General features: G+C 51.6%; 10 protein-coding genes across 10 annotated transcripts; 7 read left to right on the forward strand and 3 right to left on the reverse strand.

The window, feature by feature from the left end:
- Window positions 1-72: 72 nt before the first annotated feature.
- SNOG_09469 (hypothetical protein) lies at window positions 73-402 on the forward strand (the record flags this gene model as incomplete). Its single annotated transcript, XM_001799710.1, has 1 exon — window positions 73-402. The coding sequence occupies one exon, from the start codon at window positions 73-75 to the stop codon at window positions 400-402; it is 330 nt and encodes a 109-aa protein (XP_001799762.1).
- A 1,382-nt stretch (window positions 403-1,784) lies between these two features.
- On the forward strand, window positions 1,785-2,747 carry SNOG_09470 (hypothetical protein; the record flags this gene model as incomplete). The annotated part of the gene is made up of 3 exons (XM_001799711.1): window positions 1,785-1,817; window positions 1,864-2,023; window positions 2,071-2,747. 3 exons carry the CDS (start codon window positions 1,785-1,787, stop codon window positions 2,745-2,747), a joined length of 870 nt encoding a protein of 289 aa, XP_001799763.1.
- Window positions 2,748-4,249: 1,502 nt separating this feature from the next.
- SNOG_09472 (hypothetical protein) lies at window positions 4,250-5,239 on the forward strand (the record flags this gene model as incomplete). Its single annotated transcript, XM_001799712.1, has 2 exons — window positions 4,250-4,670; window positions 4,989-5,239. 2 exons carry the CDS (start codon window positions 4,250-4,252, stop codon window positions 5,237-5,239), a joined length of 672 nt encoding a protein of 223 aa, XP_001799764.1.
- Window positions 5,240-5,725: 486 nt separating this feature from the next.
- On the forward strand, window positions 5,726-6,112 carry SNOG_09473 (hypothetical protein; the record flags this gene model as incomplete). The annotated part of the gene is made up of 1 exon (XM_001799713.1): window positions 5,726-6,112. One exon carries the CDS (start codon window positions 5,726-5,728, stop codon window positions 6,110-6,112), a length of 387 nt encoding a protein of 128 aa, XP_001799765.1.
- Window positions 6,113-7,146: 1,034 nt separating this feature from the next.
- SNOG_09474 (hypothetical protein) lies at window positions 7,147-7,847 on the forward strand (the record flags this gene model as incomplete). Its single annotated transcript, XM_001799714.1, has 3 exons — window positions 7,147-7,172; window positions 7,218-7,586; window positions 7,637-7,847. The coding sequence occupies 3 exons, from the start codon at window positions 7,147-7,149 to the stop codon at window positions 7,845-7,847; spliced, it is 606 nt and encodes a 201-aa protein (XP_001799766.1).
- A 173-nt stretch (window positions 7,848-8,020) lies between these two features.
- SNOG_09475 (hypothetical protein) lies at window positions 8,021-10,488 on the reverse strand (the record flags this gene model as incomplete). The annotated part of the gene is made up of 1 exon (XM_001799715.1): window positions 8,021-10,488. One exon carries the CDS (start codon window positions 10,486-10,488, stop codon window positions 8,314-8,316), a length of 2,175 nt encoding a protein of 724 aa, XP_001799767.1. The 3' UTR covers window positions 8,021-8,313.
- An 801-nt stretch (window positions 10,489-11,289) lies between these two features.
- SNOG_09476 (hypothetical protein) lies at window positions 11,290-16,244 on the forward strand (the record flags this gene model as incomplete). The annotated part of the gene is made up of 4 exons (XM_001799716.1): window positions 11,290-11,582; window positions 11,655-13,087; window positions 13,169-15,669; window positions 15,723-16,244. The coding sequence occupies 4 exons, from the start codon at window positions 11,290-11,292 to the stop codon at window positions 16,242-16,244; spliced, it is 4,749 nt and encodes a 1,582-aa protein (XP_001799768.1).
- A 480-nt stretch (window positions 16,245-16,724) lies between these two features.
- On the reverse strand, window positions 16,725-18,281 carry SNOG_09477 (hypothetical protein; the record flags this gene model as incomplete). Its single annotated transcript, XM_001799717.1, has 1 exon — window positions 16,725-18,281. One exon carries the CDS (start codon window positions 18,279-18,281, stop codon window positions 16,725-16,727), a length of 1,557 nt encoding a protein of 518 aa, XP_001799769.1.
- A 1,392-nt stretch (window positions 18,282-19,673) lies between these two features.
- Window positions 19,674-20,155, forward strand: SNOG_09478 (hypothetical protein; the record flags this gene model as incomplete). The annotated part of the gene is made up of 2 exons (XM_001799718.1): window positions 19,674-19,912; window positions 20,104-20,155. The coding sequence occupies 2 exons, from the start codon at window positions 19,674-19,676 to the stop codon at window positions 20,153-20,155; spliced, it is 291 nt and encodes a 96-aa protein (XP_001799770.1).
- A 224-nt stretch (window positions 20,156-20,379) lies between these two features.
- Window positions 20,380-20,681, reverse strand: SNOG_09479 (hypothetical protein; the record flags this gene model as incomplete). Its single annotated transcript, XM_001799719.1, has 2 exons — window positions 20,380-20,510; window positions 20,561-20,681. 2 exons carry the CDS (start codon window positions 20,679-20,681, stop codon window positions 20,380-20,382), a joined length of 252 nt encoding a protein of 83 aa, XP_001799771.1.
- Window positions 20,682-22,554: the final 1,873 nt, after the last annotated feature.

Consider the following 22,554-nt stretch of genomic DNA (forward strand, 5'->3'; position numbering starts at 1 on the left):
TCTATTCTCTCCAGGTAAGACTCTTTACAATAGCAGTTCAAAGTTTTGCTATCTCGATCAATCACTAACATAATGTCAATCAGCTCTCCTGGTGTAAAGAATGATTGCAATTTGACTGTCAAGTTCGACGACAAGATCATACTCGCGATGCCCTTCTCGGTCATCGCTCTCCGCGCGTACACACACAATTTCACTATATTGTACCCAAAGGCCACCGCTGGTGTCCTCTGGGTGGGCAACATTTGTAAAAACGACTTCAACGCTACACGGAGGGGGAATGAGTACAACGCAATCCGGATTGACGATGTATCTTTTGCGCGCATTGGATGCGATGATCCAGCTCAATCTATCGCAAGTATCACATCGATGACCTCTGTCTTGACCGTACCGACTGGGAGCTAGAGTGCAACTTAGCCTGTGACGCTCTACACACATACCAATATTCAGCGAAAGATACCTAGCATCTCTAATAACTAATGATTCACTACTCTACTTCTGAGGCTCTCTTGACACTTCTAGCGCGGTTCTGAACGCCTTTGTGGCGAATCCCAAAGACTCTGTGTGGGTGTGGCGTGAAAAGCAAAGTTCACGTGGCACACCTTTACCAGCGCGTTCGCGCGGTCGCTCGAGCTTCCCAGACTGGCCGCTCTTTACATGACAAATTCCAACCATAGTCAATATTTCTCACGTAACTCTTATCGAGTGGAAGCACATGTCACCTTTTCGCATGGAAAGACCACATTTTCTTCTACCAAAGACGCCCGATCTTAGCTCAAAAGTTCTAGCTCAGACTTCGTCAATTCATCGACATCTTCATCGACATCTTCATCGATAGCTTTCGCGACCTTATACAAACCGGCGGATACCTATACCCAAGCCCAAAGCTCTAGTTCTGCATCCTTCACGACTTCCAAATTCCAGGCCTTCGATCCCAACTCATTGAATTCAATCACCAAAACTCAACCCTCCAGTTCCGACTTGCTCATCACGTCAAATTTCAAAGCCGTCTATCCTATCTCCATTAACTTGACTACAGAAATCTTAAAGCTCGCTATTCCATTACGACCTTACCATTATTCAATATCAGATACCCCTTATCTAGGCGCGGCCGCGACAGGCGGAATAGCGGTGATTGCTACAACAGTTGGTATTGCTCTCATTCTTACGGGCACTTGTATAGTATGGGGATAATGCAGTACAATGAAGGAGTAGAGAAGCGAATTGGAAGCGCATGAAGCAGAGATCAAAGGGGTGGGCGGCTGCCAGCTTCCGTCCGTGACCTGGGAACTACTCGGGGACAACCCATGCCTGCACGAACTAAACTCTGATCGTCCATTATCTAAGTTTGATGCAATGCTAGAGGTACATGGGAGATAAGAGCGAAAAACGAATCGTTCGGAACTGGAATCCCTGACGATAAATATTGTGCCGAGTAGACAGCGAGTGCGGACATAAGGGATCAGAAGGGAAAGCCCGGGCGTCTAGTGCGCGAACAATATGAACTATAACACATCAGTCGATAGTTTTGTTGATGATCTTGCGGGGAACGTGCTGCGCCGCTTTTGCGCATGACGAGAACGTTGGCACGTCCAGTCATTGGTCGACAGCAAACCACAATGCGGCACAGTGCAGATGGACAATCACTACATTAACTTCTACATGTCACGCAGCATATGGGAAGATGTCCCTGAGTTTAGCTTAAAGTCTTCTGTCATCGTCTGATCGACTGGATGGTGATTAAGTAGTTGCCTTCGGGCGATGAACTTTTGAACCTAACCGCAATTATGCAATCCTCTTGGGACTATGCACGATGCATCGTAAGTCGGGAAATTCACGTACTGATGCCAGGACTAATTTCGGCAGGAATCATGTCTCGACTACACTCTGACGTCCGCGGGCATGATTTGCGCAGTCAGCAAATACGATTGCATGTGTCTCAAGAGGGAATGGATCACGCAGCTGCTGAACAGTGAGACGCCGCTATCTTGTATTGTCAACTCATGCGCGACGCGCGCGCAATCAAGTATGTAGCGAGGCCGGTGATTAGATGACAAGGCTTACTTGCTGCAGGCTTCGTCAACGGCGTGTTAAGAATGTGTGCGTCTCAACAAGTCTTCATCACATCGGTCATCGATCCTACGAACCCGCTTGTAAAGTATCTGCCGACAGGCACAAGCGCTATATTACCACCTTATTATTCGACGCCTCTATCGACGTCTTCTATAAAGGCTTCCACATCTGCATTCGCCCCAACAACGCTGTTCACATCAACAACGGCACCAACGTCAGCACTGAGTTTCTCGGTTTCGACAACAGGTGTAGCACCGGCAGCGGGCGCGTCTTCAGGGCTGGGTCCAAAAGCCACTGGCGGTATTGCTGGCGGAGTCGTGGTGGCTGGGCTCGCCATCGCCGCTCTCTTGATATGGTCCATCATGCGCAAGCGCAAGCGACGCAATGATTCGAAAGATAACGACTATACAACTGGGTATCCGCATGAAGAGCAAAACGGGAAATCCCAAGACCCGTCTAGAGACCAGGATGTCTATTCAGCAATTTACCAAGACCACAATGCAGTTCAAGAATTACCGGGCGACGATCCACCTCAGTCACCGAATAGCAACCGCTTGTCAGAGCTTGACTCTATCAGACCGGTGTCAGAGCTCGATTCGACAGAGACGGGTAGCGAGCGCTGGTCAGCTGTGCATGGAGGCCCGTGTCGTTTCACCAATGCTCCCGGATGTCGCTGAGATTGGCGACGGATCACCGTCGCCTCCCGCTGAAAGACGTTGCGTCGTCGTCGCAAGAGTTACTGAACTTGCCCAGATAACAAACACGCATCGAGCAAGCGAACGGACGAGACGTTACCGCTAGCAGCACCTGCTTCAACATTGGTATAAGGAAGGTACCCCACGATGTAAAGTTTGTCTTTCTCACATATCTTTCTGAATGATATCCGAGCGTAGCACCGCTTCGGAGGAACACGCAAGAAAATGCAGGAAACGGCACACGTTCTTGGAGCGGCTACATCTACGTCGTGCTCCGCCGTGGGTAACGCAAGTGAACAAACCACGGCAGGATAATGAGTGCTGTTAGATGAGGACACGAGCCGCGAATGATTTGAGTGCCCTGCTTTTGTTGAGCATCTACTCTCTCTCTATTTTTATCGAAGCGCTCTACTGCATTGAAAACGGTAACTGCATGGCCGGCGAACCGCTGATCAGGGGAGTACGTCTGTTGCAGTATTCTCATTAGCGCACGCACGATGCAAAGCAAAACAAATCAGGCGACTCTTTTCAACGATCTGACTGGGTCCCTTTTCGCCGGTGCTGCGCCGTTTTTGCACGACACTACACGATAATGTGGACACGGCCAATGATTGGACGACGTTTATCACAACATGTGGGGGCGGCGGAGTACAGATGTAAAACCACTCCCTATGTTTCTACTTGTTACTGTGCATGTGGCGCGGTACAGATGAGTTTCATAAAGAGTAATCCCTTCTCGTGCGTTCGAAAGTGTGGAATTGAAAGAATGACTGTGAATCGAGAATTTTCTCAACGCAATCTGAAATTCCCTTCAGTATGTCTTTGAACTATCATGAATGCAAGGTGGGTCTTTTCAGAGCTTGAATGATGCAATGACTAACCAAATTAGCGCGATTGCCTTGAAGCATATACCCTTTCAATCTACACTCTCACATGTACGGCCACGGACTTTCTATGCGTCTGCGCCATAACAAGCCTGGCGGAGAGGCTGTTTGATACAAGTAAAGCAGGAGGCTGTATGATACAATCATGTGAGCAGCAGGCGCAATCATGTAAGTTCATTTGAACACATTTAAGGATTAATCTCAATTGTTACAGTTATCATCATCGAAGTAGCATCCACATGTTCACAGGCGCAAGTGTATCTCACTTTGGACTCCGAGAACCCTTTATCCCAGTTCGTGCCTACCTACTCTGATCTCGCCACTACGAGTTCGGGAACTGCTTTGTCGACGTCTGCCGTAGTAGCATCTACATCTGCATTTGTCCCAACCACTGTCCTTATCTCAATCACCACTGCAACCGCCCAGACGTCCCTGTCGACTGCTGAGTCAACCTCGATATTAAGTGCTGCGACAGATGTACCGAGTACTTTCTCGGCACCAGAAGCGACTTCGTCACTCAGTCCCAAAGCGATCGGCGGTATCGCAGCTGGAGCCTCCGTAGTGGGACTCGCTGTTGTCGCATATCTCATATGGTTCGTAATGCGCCGGCGAAGAAACAGCAACATCAAACATGAGCAAAACACAATAGAGCAACCTGGAACATACGACCAAAAATCCCAAGGAGACGGAACAGAGAAGCAAGAAACGTTCCCTCAAGACGTGAAGGTGATTTACCAACATCACAACGCAATCCAAGAACTCCCGGGCGACGACCCACCTCAATCATCGATGATTTCCGAACTCGATTCAATCAGGCCAGTCTCCGAACTCGAGTACATCGCGTATAACGGTGATCGTTCGGCAGCGTCACCTGGAGCCAGAGTCGTGTCGCCGATACTGCCGAACATTGTTGAGATGGGAGAAAGAAAGTCATCACCTCCACCAGACGATGTTGCGTTGCCAGCGCAAGATGGTGACGACGGTGCGATTCCGGATTTGTCTGACAACAACCGCGCAGCTGGCAAGCAAACGGATGAGACGTTTCTGCCAGCACAAACAGAATAATTCATCCCGAGCATGATGAAAATTCCTCCGCAATCTTTCACGCGACCCAATATGGCGATTTCACATAGAGTGATCACCGTAACCGCTCCATCTCTTCCCCGGCCTTCGCTTCCAGGTTTCTTATGGCCGTCATGGTCCGCTTTAACTGTGTCGCATTCCGGCAGTTCACTCATGTCATCTTCAGTCTCCAGCTCAAGAACGAGACCAACATCATCCAACACTACCACATTGTCCCTCATCACTCCGACAAATAATCATTTCCAACGACTTTCAGGCACAGCGCCACAGATCGGACTGGCAGTGTTTATGGTCGTTGCCGTCATCGCTGCAGCTAGCATGATGTGGCATCTCTTTGGATGCTGGCGTGGCAAGTACAGGAGATGGGTTGAGCCAGAGGATGAGCGTGGCACACAACTAAAAGATCTGTATACGCTTCCGCTTAGTCTAGATGGAGATGATTGGGTGGCGATTGATCTGAATGACGTGGGTGATGCGAAGGACGGGAAGGTGGCGAAGTCGCTGTGAGGTGTTAATAAGGGTGCGCGTGCGTGGATGGCGTGGCTGAGATGAGCTGGAACCCAACATGGCCCGCAATGAGCGGGTTTGAATATGTATAATTCCTTACGGCGCTGCATGCCTATTTATTACACAATCTCCGCAAGCTAAACTGGTGCATCTTTCTGTTTCGACCTGTGCTCTGCGGCAGATTTAGCGACGATGCATTATCCCCATGTCATGCACCCGGAGACCGATGCTTTGCCCTTTGTTGGCTTTTCATCAACTGTCCAGCAGGCATCACTGACTTCCGGTATGAGTGATCAAGAAACACCGTCCAGCATAGGGGACGATTTCACTGTCCCTCTATCTTACGTGCCGACGACGACGACGGCATCAGACCCGGGAGGTGAACAAACATCCATAACGACGACCTCCGGCACGACCTCCGGCACGGAAATTGAAGGACCATCGACCACTGAAAGCACATTCACCGTACCTCTGACTAATTCACCAATGTTAACACAGACCGTCACACCGCCATCCCAGCCTACCCAACCCGGTGCGACAAGTACACCCGACATCTCCACCATCCAATTCCAGTACCCATGGGAAACCACCATCCCACCGTTCTCTGCCCCGTCAACTCTTCTCACAACAGCAATTCCATCGCTGATCATCACAGTGCCAACATCCGACTCTTCTCCAACGCCGTCGTCTTCGTTGAGTGCGGGCGCAATTGCCGGTATCACTATTGGTGCGATCCTAGCTACCGTGTTTGGTGGCGCAGCTTTGTTCTTCTACTTGTACAGGAAGAATGAGAAGAGGGCGAATGAGTTTGAAATGCATCGTGTGAAGGGAAGGGTGGATGGAGAGAAGGTGGATTTGAGTCCGGGAGCTTGAGGAAGTGTAGATGGGGAGGGGATGAAGTACGAGGAAGTGCAGCGATGATAGTTAATTGCGTGGTGTCTTCTGTAACCCCAAAAAGAATTGGAGCTATGTTTAGCAGTATGATTCGTGTGCGTCTAGCTTCTCGCGCCAAAATAAAAAAACCTGACGAATGGAAGGTGTGAATGGGAATTTTGACAAATTGAATGGGAGAATGACTCAGAGGTGCTTGTTTGATCAAAGAAGAAGTGCAGAGCTACACAACGTGGTAAGACTGAGTCTAACGAGGAAATGTAAGTCGTAGATGAATCTGGTCGACTGCTTGCAGCCGCTGAGACATTGTAAAGTGCGCCTGAAACGGCTGGTTGACAATTGGACCCTGCGTCAGTCATGACCCATGGAACAGCGCGCGAAGAAGAGTTCAACACACGACTCGATACTTACAGAGTACCTTCCTTGTGCGCGCCATTAGAACCACACTACTCAAAAACGACCTTTCACATGACCATGACTCTTTGTTCCCCGGGAACCACGGGACGTCGTGGTTGGCGACCGAAGATTCCAGAGAACTAGCGTCATTTCCCCGCCCGGACCAGTGTCTCCACTTTCCTTGGCACTGTGAACTTCAACTCACTTCAGCCCAACCGCGCCTCCAACGTCCACCACCTACCAACGCCAGCCCTCAACCACCACCAGTTACACCAAACAGCCTCAACCGACACCCGTCGCACCACTCAAACTACCCAAAACCGCCTAAATCAGCAGTTGTGGCAGCCTATCGCAATGGCCATCTCGACAATGAAAAGAAACAGTAGTAGGCAAGTCAGCGCCTACCATGGGGTTGCGCCTCGCAGGCTAATCCCGTGTGCCTGCAGTAGTAGTAATAATTCCGTGCACTCGAATGCGTCGAGCGTAGGCGGCGTGCGCGCGTCGTGCTACGCCGTCAACTCCTGTACGGGCGCCCTCCAGGGCTTCCAGTACACTACGGGGGCTTTCGGGGCTGGGTGGTGTTCCTGAGGTCAGCTCGGTGAGTCACTCCCCATATCTCCATGTTTGATAGGGTTGGTGGTTTTGGGTGTGTGCTAATGCGGCAACAGGGCATACCATCCCCCCCTTCAAGTCCCCCCCTCGCCGCCAAACACACGCCACGCGCGCGCCGAGGGGGGGCTGCATACACCATTACGGGAGAGTGTGAGAGACTCTTCTGCGAGACACTGCGATCTGTTTTCCTGGGTGAGGGGAGCCAGATTTGCGAGGACTCGCTTGTATTGGGTACGCAATGCAAGGTCGACGGCTATCCGGAGCGTCTGATGGACTCGCCGGAGCCTGAGACCATTGCTGCGGATAGTGGCGTTGTCAGCGACTGGATCGAGATGTGGGATTACGTCGGCGGCATTCGATTCCGTGGCTTCGTCGCGGACAAGGATGGCGAGAAGGCCATGTTCGTCTTCTTCGATCAGTCGGTCGTGGCTGGAGATCTCAAGGCTGGGTGAGTCGCATCATTCTTCTATGCTCCTACCACCTTGCTAACACACCCAGCCTCATGGCCCTCCTCGAACTCTGCGAAGTCGACTATTTCTCCTGCGACCGCCTCGTTGTCTGCATCGACCGCCACGCCGACACGACCGCTCGCGACTCGCTGGTCAAGGACCTCGGCTGGATCGGCTTCTCGCTGACCACGCTCGACGACTTTTCCGAGGGCGCCGAATTAACCAGCGATAAGTGGTTGTTCATGGATATGGAGACATAAACACTGTCGTTACTGGATACGAGAAGGAATGATGACTGTCACCACAACACGGTGTGGGATAGGAGTTTTGTTCTACGTTTTTGGATACTGAGAGATGTTGTTTTGATATATGGATCGCTTCATGCTGGGGAAACTGTTTAATCATGGTACATCTTTCATCAAAAGGTTGCACGGAGTTTTGGATTCGTAAATTCTTCCGCCCTCGAATCAATCTAAGCTCGTATACTTTCTTACTCAAACTCCCATTCCCAGCTCATTGATCCACTTTTCAGCCCAATTGCTCTACCAAGCACACCTTTGTCATCATCATCTTGCTCCTCATGCCTCGCCAGCCCTTGCGCCAACGAGCCCCGCGCCAAAACGTTGCCCGGCTGCAATAATCACTCAGTACCGTATTCTTGCCATCATTCCTTTTGTGCTGTCCACGTTTCTTCCGGCTATCATTCATCTTGTGCAGTCTAGTGTTCTACCTAAGATCCGCATCCGCATCCGCATCCACCATGAGAGCATCCATACCCTCTCCGCCAAACTCATCCCCATCGTCCTCGACCTTCTCCTTCTCCGCCCTGCCTTCCAGCGCGCGCATACTAGCATTGTCCGTGCCGCTGATTGCGAGTTGTTCGCGCTTCTTCTGATGGGCGCGCAAATCTTCGTAGCTCCACGAACTATGCCCTTCGCCCTCCTTGCGACTCCACGGCTTGCTCATGTCCTTGAGGAATGCCTTCGCATTCCCCACAGCCTGGTCGATGGACAGTTTCGTGGATTTGGCCTCGAGGCCCTGCTGGATCCATTTCGGCAGCTGTGTGACTTTCTTGTTGAAGCGCTTGTCGGCCAGCACCATGATGCCGTAGTCGTCTTTGCCGCGGATGACACGGCCGAGGCATTGTGCGGCGTGGCGCATGGCGTCGAAGGAGAGGAAGTCAGATTCTTTAATGCGGTATGTTTCGCGCAAGAATTCGAGCCGCGCTTTTAAAATGCGGCTTTCGGTGTATTGGTACGGCACGCCCATACACAGCACCGTGCGGCCGTAGTGATGGTCAAAATCAATGCCTTCACTAACTTTCCCGCGCGCGACGCAGAGGAGGACGGCGCCCCGGCCGTTGTTGCAGGCGGTGCGGAAGGTCTCGAGTGCTAGGGCGGTTTCCTGGGCGTCGGGGGTTTCGACGAGGATGAGTTTGTATTTCCACACCGTGTCGAGGATTTCCATGCCTTGCCAGGCGGAAATAATCGACTCCATGTAAAGGTAGGAAGGGAAGAAGACGACGACGCCATCGGGAGTGAGTTTGCAGAATTCGATGAGCAACGTGCCGAAGTTGCGCTGGACTTGCAGGTCGTTGCGGTGCTCGAATTGAGAGGTTATTTGGTTTTGGTCGTTGCCGCGGTCGACGATCATGGGGAGGAAGGTCTTGCGGGTTAGTGTCATGGTGAAGGATTCTTGCACGACGGTGTTGAAGTTGAGCATGCGCGGGTACATGTCTAGGGGACTCATGGTTCCTGATGTGACGATGACGGAGTAGAAGCGCTCGAATACGGGCTTTATGGCGATGGCGGCATCCAAGCACGTGAAGTGCAGGACTGGATTCGGCACCGTTGCAGTGGCTGATTCAAATGGCTCAAGAATCAACAGGAAGCCCGTCTCGTATGTCGCGACTAGGGTTGCGAACGTCGCAATATCCTGCAAGGGCTGATAGTCTTCGATGTTTGTGAGTTCGAGCGTCCGTACGAGAGAAGTCAAGCGCTCGGCGCAGAATCGCAAAGGCTTCTTCTCGATGAAAGTGAGATCACGGAGATGCTGCAGGAAGGATGGAGGTGTTTCGGAGATGACGTGGAGAACCTTCATACGGGTCTTCAGGTACTCAATGAACCGTTTGAGGAAGGCTACAAAATGCTCTGCTCGCCGTATATTGCCTGGTACAGCTTCTGTGAGTAGATCGTCGGGTAATGCCGGATTCGCCATGAATGTGTCCTCTTGCCGTGCTTCGTCTGCCGTTCTGAGGCCTTCGACTAACTTTGCATATTCGCTTTGCAATTTCTCAGCGTCAGTGGTTTTCATCTCGGTGATCTTGCGATCCAGGTTGTTGACACCCTTGGTTGCCTTTCGTAATGAGTCCTCGGTGATGTCGATGCTGAGAGATTCGATGCATACGTTGTCGATGTTGTGGGCTTCGTCGAAAACTACTATACAATCCTTGGAAAGCTCCTTTGATACGCGATCCGCAATCTTGGGGTCAAGCAGGTAATGGTATGAGTAGATGATGACGTTGCAGTAGGCCATCATGCGTCGCGCCGAGAAGTATGGACATTGCTTGTGTTTCTCGCCGTACTTGAGTAGTCCGTCGAATGTAAAGACGCCTGGAGGTACCAAGTTGTGCGGCTCCAGTAGATCTAGATTGTCGTGGTAAACACATAGATCCACATCCTCGCCACGCTCTTTCTTCTCTTTGACGAAGCCTGCCGTTAAGCTTCTGCACTTGGAGTCGACAACGGTGCCACTCTTCTCGCGCTTGACAGTCGGATGCAAACACAGGTTTTTTCGACTTGTCAGACCAAGTCCTCTGAACTCTTCCTCGTAGCCGAGCTCTTTCGTCCGGTACTTCATCAGGTTCTTCAACTCGGCGAGTGCCTTCTCGATCTCGGACATAGTACGAGAGCAATAGATTAGTTTACGCTTCTCTGGGTAGTGCTGTTGGTATGCTACAATGAGGGATAGCAGTGAAATAGTCTTTCCCGTCCCCGAAGGCATCTCTAGGACGCAGTGCCCGCCTTGGTCTATCACATGACAAGATTAGTCGTTGATTCAGCTCGTAAAGTTGGGGTGACCGCGTACCCAAAGTCTTTTTGAGATCGCACATGTAAGCATATTGCTCGGGATAGACGGATGGGTAAGGGAATAGGACTGGAAGCCCGTCAATGTGGAACAGCATGATGAGTTTCGTTGGAGCCTGAAGGAAACTATGGCGTTGGTCGTGATGCGTTGATTATTATGACCAGACGGCCCGCCGACGGGTCAGAGATGTCGAGTGAGTACGGTCTATTATGTGACTAAAAAGTGCATGCGTCGAGTGGGATGTGGCTTTGGAATAAAATCGTCGTGGACGGATTATCGATGAGCGATTCGACGGTGCATGGTTGAACGCGCGAACGGCTTCGCGCTAGCACGTGAGCTCTAGCTGCGCTGGTGATAGCGTCCGACAGGGATGGTGGCCCACCTGGGCGCCGGCGCCCTTTGCCTGTGCGTCATCGTTGATCCGTAGTAGTTCGTTTGACTTGAGCCGCACTGTGAATTGCTAGACGCCCTTCGCGGATTCCGTGTGATTACTATCTTGTTGCTATCTAGGCTCTGGCGCGGGCTGTTCTTTCCTTATCCCATTGAACCATCTGGGCATTCCAGCGACAGACATTTGCGGAAATATCCCGACTTCTGCACGAGCAACACCCCGCCATGAGCAAACGTGCCGCCAAAAGTGCCAGCAGTGCACGCGCAGCTTCTACCTTTGGTGCATCCACATTCGGCTCCTCGCCAGCCACCGCAACCTTTGCCGTCGCATCATCACAACTGTCCTACGTCTCGGAGCCGCCGGACTTCTCCGCCATCTCAGATCCCAATGTCGTGGTGTACTTCCGGAACCTCTCCAAGAAAGACAGCACAACCAAGGCAAAAGCGCTCGAGGACATACAGGCATATGTCGCGAAGGAGTCGGCAGTAGAGGAAGGGCTGCTCGAAGCATGGGTGGCGTAATGCGCCCTCTTGTACATAATATTTCGCGTAGGAATAATAGTTGTGCAGGTCAAAATCTACCCGCGCACCTCGATTGACAACGCCAAAGCCGTGCGCCAGAATGCGCACCACCTGCACGGCCAGATCGCCGCCTGGGCCGGCAAGCGCATCGCCAAACACATGCCCCAGAGCGTCGCGGCGTGGTTATGCGGTCTCTACGACAGCGACCGGTCCGTGGTGGAAGCTACCCAGAGCTCGCTGCGGCAGGTCTTCAACACGCCCGAGAAGATCCAGAACATACGCAAGGCATACCAGCAGCCCATCTTGGAGTACTGCAGGGACGCCATCGACAAGGAAAGCACCGCCACGCTGAGCGACGAGCGGAACGTGACCCCCGACGACGCAGAGGCAAAGTACAGCCGCGTCATATCGGCCTGCATATCGCTGCTGGGCAGCTTGCTGTCGAATCTACCGCGTGAGGAGCTGTCCAAGTATCAGACCGACTACGAGGCATTACTGGGAGACAAGAAGCTCTGGGAGTTTGCATCCTCGAAAGACGCTTCGATACGGCGGTCACTGCACCGCTTCCTGAAGACGTGTGTAGCCAAGGAGCCCGAGGCTGTCAAGGCCAACCTCGAGACCATCAGCAAGTCGTACCTCTCTGTCGCCCTCAACTCCGACCAGACCAATTCGGCATTTGAGTACATCGACGCCCTAACAGCCCTGACGTCGGATCATCCCACCGCGTGGACCGAACACTACACAAGTAAGACAGCAGTAGACCGACGCCTGCGTCAATTCTTGAAGAAAGGATCGCAGTCAGGACCTCGCGACTACTGGGCACGGCTGACTGCTCTGTTCCACGCCATTCCCAGCGATGTGCTGCCTCGCAATGCCGCAGATTCCGCTGAGCTTCTGGGCGCTCTACAGGGTGGAATGATCAAGAAGGACGAGCCCAAGCACAACTATGAAGTCGCATTCGGAACTTACCTCGATGTTGTTGCGCTTCTTAACGCTCGCCTTGACAACGAGGACAAGAAGAAGCTGCTGGATGAGATGGTACTGCCGCTGTTGACACAATATCTCCAGCCATCGGTGGAAACGTCGCAGTGGTCACTCCCATCAAGCGCCATATCAGTGCTTGCCAAAGCCGCCCGAATCGATGGCATGGCGGCTGCACTAGCTGAACAGTGGCCAACGTACACGAAGCAGCTTGTTGATGCGATCAAAACCTCGGCCCCAGAGCAATCAAAAGACTACGAAAAGTCACAAGTAGCCGTAGGTCGGCATGCAACACGACTCGCCACCCTCCAAGAACAAGCCCTCAAGCACGAAGCTTTTGCGCCTGTGCAAACCGTCTTCGCACACGCGTCTGCAAATGTGGTCACTGAGGCACTGAGCGTAATCAAGAGTCGAAACGGCAAGCCATACGGGGCCGCTGAAGCCATCGCGGCGATCCTCAAGCGTAACAGCGCCATCCTAGCCAGCACCGAAACTCAACAAGAGCTCGAACTGTTTCTCCGTGAGCATCTTCCGGCGTTAGTATCGTCACCATCTTCGATATATCTGATTGAGCTACTGTATGCGTGTTCTGCCAGTCCAGATTTCCCCGAGATGTGGAGCAGCACGCTCAAAACCATCCTGCAAGAGCCCGAGTCATCAGCCAGGACGAAGGCTTTGGAGGCAATTCTTACTTCTCCAAGGATACCAGCCTCGTTCGACCTCGCTTCGCGTGATTCCGAACTTCAAACTTTCGTCAAGAGCAGCGTGCGCGAGTCTGTAGAAAGCTCTGGGGAGTGGGATTCGTTCAGTCGTATCTTGCAATCACCTGCCAAAATTATTGCATCCGACACTACCGACGACATCCTTTCCTACCTCACACAGTCATTGACTATATCGCAACAGGCACCCTATTCCCTGCAAGTTCTACGTCACATTGTGCGATCAAACCCGTCCATGCTACGAGAGTTCGTCGGTACTCCCAAAGGCTCCAAGCTTCTTCAGGGCTTGCTCCTTGCTTCCGAGTCTCCTAGCGACGAGATCGCACAAAGCGCCTTAGCTGTGAATGCTTCTATCCAGACGATGCTTGCCTCCGGTTCAGACAGCAAGCAGTCGATGTTCGAGCTTATCCAGCAAGGCCTTCGAGAGGCAACACCCACTTCTGTGTCCGTTGAAACACTTGTTGATCTTGCTAAGCAGTGCATCACCGCTGGCCAAGAATGGGATGTCCTGAAAAATGTACTTCCGGTCGTGCACGATTGGGAGATATCTTTGGCTCCGTTCCTAGATTCTCCACCGAGACCATCGCTGGCCATTACGAACCCTCTAGGTGGCGCGGTGTATCTTGTAGATCAAACAGCTTCTTCAACCTTACCCAAGGTCCCTCGCGACGCCGATGGCTACTCTGCTGCGTACCGAATTACACAGTACGTGACCCGCTTACTGCAAGAGACAGACCTATTTCCTCCCGAGAAGATCCCAGCCGAACTGAGAGACAACTACCTTCGTCTCGTGGCGCTCACCATACAACTGGCGGATGATAATCTAGGGCTGGCTGGAGCCAACGGCCTCTGGGTCAACTACAACGCCGAAGCCGAAGCTGATGCGATGACGTTCATCTCTGATGCGCAACCCTTTGTCACCCAGGAGCTAAAATATCTGTCATCGGAGTGGTCTGACAATGGCCTTCTACCATGGGCTACGCAGCTGCTGAGCAACGTTGAGGCCACGACCTCACCACGATCCTACTACACTGCTCGGGCATACAGTGTGCTTATTTCGGATGCGATCGAGATGACAGGCTGGCGTAACGCGGCAACACCATCTCTTCAGGATGGGCTGAAAGCTGCTCGGAAAGAGAAAGCAATCATGCCCATTCTCGCATATCTCAGCGCCTTCAAGGAGCCACTGGCAGCGGCAAAAGCCTGTGAGCGGATGTGCAATGAGCTCATCGCCGATCTCACTGGCGTAGACATTGCGCAAAAGTCCGACGAGGCTCTTCGCCAACTTGTGCAACTGAACAGCGTGCTCGGCCAGGAGGGCATAATCGAAAGCATTGCAAAACAACGACTCGTTTTCTTTGTCAAACACGTCGTCCCGTGGGTTCAATCTGCTGAGGTCGGTCGGCCTATCAGAGCTGAGCTATGCCGCGCTTTGACTGTCCTGATCCCCATCATGGGGGATATGTATGGCGAGCACTGGTCCGATCTACTAAGCTCCCTTTCCGCTTCTTGGGTGTCTACCAATGGCCTCGACAATGAGACTGGAGAGGACAGCTCTATCCCATTTGTCCATGCATCCCTAAAGCTTTACGCGCAGCTTCGAAGCCTGACGCAAATCGAGGAGCCAAATGATGATCTCATTGACGCCTGGAAAGAGACGGAGCAAGCTGTCGCTGATGGCCTCATCAACCTGCTTAAGCATTCTCAACACTTCCCCGACGAGTTTCATCAGCCTCTCAAAATGGTCAACGATGTGCTTTCTCGACAAATCGCAAAGGTCTCACTCAAAAACCTTGAATCTACCGAGGAGCTGTTCCCTCTGCTATATGTGGAATCGCAGCCTGTGCAGCAAACTGCGTTCAACATCCTACACAAGCAAATCCCCGAGGCCCAGGAACAGATCTCGGTTGATGCAGCCCTAGAGAAGACGACAGCACGTTTACCCGAGGAGTTATTGTCGCTCATCATCGACGCGCCCACGGTTGCTGCACTTGCGGAAGCCAACTTCGAGCGTAACGTGCCGCTGCCGCTGCGAGGCTACCTGTTAAGCTGGCTACTTGTGTTCGATCACCTTGAGCACGCATCCTTCAAGGTGAAGAATGACTATGTCGAGCACATCAAAGAGGGTGAATACCTTCCGGGTCTACTGAACTTTACTTTTGACTTCCTTGGCCATGCACACAACAAACCGGTGGACGTTTCGAAGCTCAACGTTACCACCTACGAGCCGGATGTCGAGCCACCCAAACGCGACCTCCAATGGCTATTGACGCATTTGTACTTCATGTGTCTGCGGCATGTACCGTCTTTGACGAAGGCCTGGTTCATCGACTGCAAGTCTCGAGCAACAGTGGTGACGCTGGAGCCATGGACCGAGAAATTCGTAAGTCCACTCCCATCCTGCCCTCTCCACCATACTTACTAACACCTTCACAGATTTCTCCACCCGTCATCTCCGCCGCCCTCGATTCGGTAACCACCTGGTCCGCCCAACAAGACGATACCTCCCCCTTCACAGTCCGCGTCGCCCCGCGCGCCCGCGAAATCACTGCCTCCTACCTCATCGATGAAGCCACCTGCAGCATGCGCATCTCCCTCCCACCTGCCTTCCCCCTCGCCAATGCACGCATTGACTCCCTCGCTCGCGTCGCCGTCAACGAAACCAAATGGCAATCCTGGCTGCGCACCTCTCTCGGCGCCATCACCATCTTCAACGGCAGCATCATCGACGCGCTGACTACGTTCAAGCGCAATGTCGACGGCGCAATGAAGGGGCAGGTTGAGTGTGCGATTTGCTATAGTGTGGTGGGCAGCGATAAAAGACTTCCCGAGAAGAAGTGCGGGACGTGCAAGAATCTGTTTCACGGTGGGTGTTTGTGGAAGTGGTTTAAGAGTAGTGGGAGTAGCAGTTGTCCGCTGTGTAGGAATCCGTTTAATTATGGGGAGCAGAGGAACTAAAGGGCTGGATGATGGGTATGAGGGGTTGTGGCAGAGTGTGTAGATAAGAAGTGAGTGAAGGAATTTAAGTTCATCGAATCATGCGGTTGCACTAAACAGGTCATGAGTTCGAGGTAAGGAGTCATCAACATTACCCCCCAGCGTCGTTCCAGAAGCCTGGATCGAGTAATGCTCATCTCGTCAGCGTTAGCAATTGCAGTGCACTTCTAGCGCTGTTCCAGAAGACGCGAGTTCACTGCAATTGCTAGCGCCAACGAGACGACCTCCACACACTACGCCCGATTCGTCAAAAAAATCACGCTCCGATGTTCACATCGCTGTCACCAATCCAACCTCGTCCTGTACTGATTGCAAAGTAAACAAGCCACGACGTTTGTCATTGAGCATACTACAAAGTACATGTGTAAGTCGTTTACCTGATTTTCGCATAGCTACTTACATGTACTTAATCCAAATCAAAATTCAGTTCCATCGGCCTTGCTATCTTCCCATCCCCACCTTGTTCGCTGCCTCATCCTCCTCATACGTCCGCACTTCATCTGTGTCCGAAAAACCCACGTTCCGCGCACTCCGCGGCGAATCGCCGCGCTTGAGACTGGACTTTCGTGGCATGGGGCTGCGGGGAGAGAGGGCCCAGGGGTTTTGCTCGAGTTCGAAGAGCGCGGATGAGCCTGCCGGCAGTGGAGGTGGAGGCGGAGGTGGAAGGGGGGATAAAGTATGGTACGAAGGTGGAGGAGATGGAGAGGGCGCTGGAGACATGGACGAAGGGCTCGGGCGTGAGGAAGACGTAGTCTGGCTTGAAGTGGCCAACTTCTGGGCGTGTGAGGCATTTGCATGCTTTGAAATTGATGAGCAAGCGCTGGATGACGCGGATGATCCGGATAGCGGTGATGGTAGCGCAAGCGGATGCGCAGGCATGGGGAGCGGGTGGCGCGGGGAGACGTACTTCGTTGAATTGCCGGAGGTGTCTGTCGAGCGTGCTGGAGAATTATTGGTGCGTCGGAATGGATGGATGCTAGGGACTACCGGGCGCTGAGTCTGTCGACGGGTCGAGACTGGTGCATGTAACGTAGCCATGGACGACACGGCGGAGTGAGGAGCAGAGTGCCGTGGTTCCGGCTCTGGATATGCGCCAGGTATCTCACGCGGCGCATCAGGCTTTGATGGTTTGGCTGCTCGAGTCGCTGTGCTCGGTGAGTGACGTGTAGCTGGAACGCTATGCGAATCGGAGAATGGGTCCTGAACTGCAGCGCCCCACGAACCACGTGCATCTGCAACGTTGCGAGTTGCTGCATATGCACTGTGTGCGTTGGTGGTAGGATCTCGAGGCGCTGCGCCCGAAGACTTGCGTGTATCTGTAACTCTTCGTGAGTCGGTGGAAGGATCACGAATCGATGATTCATGTGCGTCTTTGACACAGTGCAAATCGGCAGACGGATCTCGCGTTGTAGCACGGTGCGAATCCGTGACGAGTTTCCGAGACACTGGGATCGACGGCCCGCGCGTATTCATAGTGTCCTGTGGATCGATGAATGGATCCTGGATCGATGCTTTTGTATCCTTGATACGGTGCGGATCGGGGACAGGATCTCGATATCCTGCTAATGTCACAGGCGGACAGGAGGATCCCGTCGAAGCCGCAGATGATCCAGTATGTCCAACCGACATCGGATTCTGCACGGTTGGTGGGATCTTCGCGAGCAAGTCCTTCCTGACACGGTCTTCCTGCGATGCAGATGGTCGCGGGGGCCACGGGGTCTCGAGAACTATAGGGAGAGAATGATGCTGACGATCTGAAGGTGCTAAAAGCGGGTCAGACTGAGCTACTGTAGGTACGAGGCCAGGCTTGGAAGTATTTTGTGTGTCTGGTAGATAGAACGGCTGAGCGTGCTTGTACACGGAGGACGATGGAGGGTACACCGGCGTACCCGTCTGCTTGGATAGATTAAGGTGGTCGTCTCGTTGTCTACGAGGTTTACCGCTTCGTTCACGTGGAATCTTATTGCCGTCTTTATCTCGTTCAGTGCGGTAGCCCATGTCGCAGGTTGTAAGTGTAACAGGGCAGAGGTGTAAAACAGTGATTGGAGAGGGTTTGTAAATTCTGTCGATGTTGACTTCGAGATTATCGTTATAGGTGCTTGTAAGTATTCTAGTAAGGAGAATTTGGATGTTCTTAGTATTCGATAGTGATTGTGAGTGAATCCTGAGGCAAACTTTCCAACGGCTGCCTGCTGGACCACTGCACTTGCCAGAGCCTATTTGTTGAAGCCTTGATTAGTGATAGTATTCTGTTAAGTTTCGAGTGATTTAATGTGAAACCTATTTCATTCCTTCCATAATGAATCACGGTCTACATGGAAAGGCAGCACTACCATATGCATCACTGTTCGAACTTTGAAGCATTGTCAAGTCTCCAGCTTCGCAGTTGTGTCTTACCTTCGATATAAATATGAACGCATTACACGCTTCGAACTTTCACTTCAGGCTCAAGCGTAGAATTCCGAAAGCGCGCTTAGTCTGCAAGGCTACCATATGCGCGCACCATACCTAGCTGCCATGTGTGTGCTGGGAAGAACGCAATTGAAAAGTCGCACAGTGTCAGAAACTACCAAGCTAGAATCGGAGTACATAGTGTCTTAACATTGACGCCAAACAATTACGTCTTTGATAAGATGGGTTCGAAGGAAACAGTTAGTGGAAGACAGCAGTGGGATTACGTCATCGTCTTAAAATGCATGAGAAAGACTAACTCCACCAGGCTTCTGTTCCCATGATCCACTTCTCAGAAGTGCGACTGCATCAAAACAACAAAGCTGCCGAAGCGTTTACATTCGACACCGCAAGCAGATTCTTATCGCGAAACTGGAGAATACCACCTCCAAGTCTGCCATCCGCGGCCATCGCTAGGAACACACAGCCGATTGAACAGCGTATACCTACCCAAAGAAGCTACATGTTTTCTCAAACTCTATCACAGTTTCGCCGTTGGACTCTGAGAAGTATCTCGGAGATGAGTTGTGAAGTCCGACTATACACCGAGTAAAGTGCGAAAGAGATGCCGTTCGATTCGAAAGTGGGCTGATTCCTTTCGGGCCTTAGTCTTGTTTGGCCCAATGCAGACACAATCATGCCACTTTCACGAATCTCGTGCGCCTTGGACTCTTCGCATTCACCAGTCCGTGGGCGAGGTTAAGGTTTTGTTTGCGGTGTTTAATTCTGGTCGCGTGCACTCTTTGGTGTTGTGCTTCATTTTCGTCTGTCGTCCTAAATTTCCTCTCCTCCGACTGTCCCTCACTATTTTGACTCTTAATCTTCTACTCCGCGCAGTTTAACTCTCTGTCAGCCACTCCGCATTTCCGACCCAAATTACTGCCAATTTCTGCGCATCAAAAGCGCCACCAACACCAAGCACAGCCACAAATCCGCAACATGCTCATAACCCGCGGTTTCTCGCTGACGAACTTCGTCATCGGCTCCTCGGCGCTTTGCTTCCAGATATTTGTGTTATATCCATGGCACCACAAGCTTGATGCAGAATTCACCGAACTACGAAAAGAGCACGCTAGATTACTGGAAGATACGCACAACAAGCACCGGAACGAGCTTAAGGGTATTCGCGAACAATTGATGTTACTTAATGAGAGGAAAGACAAGAGTGGGAAGTGGTGGTGAAGCATGCACCTGAGAGCGCTGCTAGTAACTAGAGACCGTTCCGACTTTTGACGATGTTTACCACACTTGGTAGGACACCTCACCCACCTTCGCATAGTATACTAATCAAAGTACAGGAATCATGGATTATATTGCCAGTACTTTGCGCACCTAGAACTAGTAATGATATTATTTCTCATTGAACTAGTGGCTACATCCTTTTCGCCACATCCTACAAGCCTCTACCATCCAACGCATGAATCGAAGCTTTCTCGCTTGTCCAACGAAGAAATCCGCGTTTAGCCGTCCCGTGCCAAATGCTTGAGCCTAAGATTTTGGTCATGACCTGCGCTGCGCATCACGTGGTAGGTAACCAATGATTGCACCAAACAATGCTTATTGTGGCCAGTGCAACCGCTTTACGATGTCTAATCACTTCAGTAGCGTGCATCGCGTATTCGATGTAAGCCTGACCTTGTGCTTTTTAGCAATTCGCGAAGTACACCTCTCGTTGCACGAGGATCAGTGCCATAAGCGCAGACTCTCTTCGAATTGGCCCACGGTGCAGATTTTGCGGACACTGTATTGGTGATGGTTGTTCAATGTTCGCCCGAGCTATCCTTGTTCAGTATCTCAGGAGCTGGTTCACTTAGGCGAGCACGTACCCTGCTTCTTTACGCGCTGGCGCCTGAAGTGCAGTAGAGCTGTGGCGACTAGTACAAAAATGGGCGTACAGGTTGCGAAAAGAGCAAGAATGGCAATGATATTGTCCCTAGACCAGGTCATGATGAGGGAACTGATATGAGCCGACTTCAAGGCTGGCGCGATCAAGGACAGTTTAATAAAAGTCTAGCTGTGCCGCTCGCCGACCCTGAGGACTTAACATAACTCAAGCAAAATCAGATTTCCGTCCGCAAAGGCAATTCAGATTTGCAGTCCTTTCCCAGGCATTTCGGATTTCAAAGATGCGTGTCAAGATAGTTGGGGCTATGCCTGCGGTAAGTATCATGCAGCACGCGATGCAGATGCGATTGTGACGACTCAGCCTCACCGGTGAGGGACAAAGCAGATTTGATCTCGCGTACCCATCGGACTGGCATACTTGCGGGCTGTCATTCGTCGAATATACATGCATTGTATGTGGCTGATTCCAGATTTCGTCAGCGGGATGGAAACCAGATTTCAGATGTCATCTCCATCACGTGCTTCCCCAAACAATGTGCCCCGCTCTCAGCCTGATGCATGGAATATATCTTCGCCAAAGACATACCTTTTATCTACTGAATCCAAGTCCTCCACCAACATATCACATACTCATACAACACAATGGAGAAACGATATTCGCAGCGAATTCCAGAAAAGAGGTGGCGGGTCCACAAAGACACCATTCACCGCCTGTACGTGACAGAGAACAGGCCCTTGACAGCTGCAGGCGGTGTCAAGGATATCATGACCACCAGACACAATTTCTCGGCAACGTAAGTGTGTTTTGCGAAACTTCATCACTATCTTGCCTGAGTGAATTCATATTGATCTGCAATTAGTAAAGCACAGTACGAAACCAAGCTGAAGAGATGGGGCTTTCACAAATACAGCCCCGCAAACAATCGTCAGTTGCCCCTTGGACCCTGGACAGTATAACCTCTACATATGAACTGACTGAAACAAACAGTTTTGCCGCTCTCACGAGATCTGGTCTTCAGACCACCCTCCCCTCATCGTTCAAACCCACGGCCCGATCAATTGAGACGCGCAACACTTGTATGGCCATCAGCCTCGGCCACAATCACTAAGACAAAGCCCAGGAATTCCGATTCTGATCTGGGCAGGATTTTTCTCAAGGACATCGCATCGAGCTCGACCACTGATCTGAGCACGATCGATCCATTTGACTCAATTTGCCAGACATTCCTCAACGTAGACTACATTGCCTCGACCACTGGATCACTCAACTACGCCTCTAGCATGTCTACTCACTCACAGAATTCCGCGTGGGAGATTGCTGCTGAAGAATTCCAGAATTGGGATCAACTTGGTTTAGTTCCTCTAGAGAGTACCGATGCCGGCCTATTCCCAGGGGAAGCAAGCCAATCGCGCTACTCCTTCCTACTTGATTTCGCATATTACCTCATGCCAACTATTTCTCAAATCTCGCGTATGGTCACACCTTCTTCACACCTGGCAATTCTGAAGACCAGTACTATTATGAGGTCTGCCATCGATTCTGTGCTCGAGAAAAGGTCCAGTCTGAGCACATCACAGCTTCTCAAACGACAAACCATCGAATTCCAAATCATCTATACCGTATTTCATAGACTCATGAACGACAACATCGGATTCACACTCGCACAACCAGACACAGAATTCGACCGGCTGTTCAAAGCCAGTGTGGAGCACATCCTCTCTCTGGGCCCGCAGTTCCTCGGCAACGCTATCGATTCGATATCATCTCTTTATAAACCAGCTTTATCACAAGGCCTTTTTACTGCCGCATTGATAATGGGTAATCGCCCCGTTTTGAGAGCAATCCTAGATCGGGTCGATCTTGCAAATCAACCTTTTCACACTTCTAAGTACTCCCGAGGCTATCCATTAGAATACGCGGTGGAAAGTAAAGATCTCTTAGCCGTGCAGATTCTCCTTCAACATGGCGCCGATC

This window comes from Parastagonospora nodorum (assembly GCF_000146915.1).
Source record: "Parastagonospora nodorum SN15 chromosome Unknown scaffold_15, whole genome shotgun sequence".
In the NCBI taxonomy this organism is placed as follows: domain Eukaryota; kingdom Fungi; phylum Ascomycota; class Dothideomycetes; order Pleosporales; family Phaeosphaeriaceae; genus Parastagonospora; species Parastagonospora nodorum.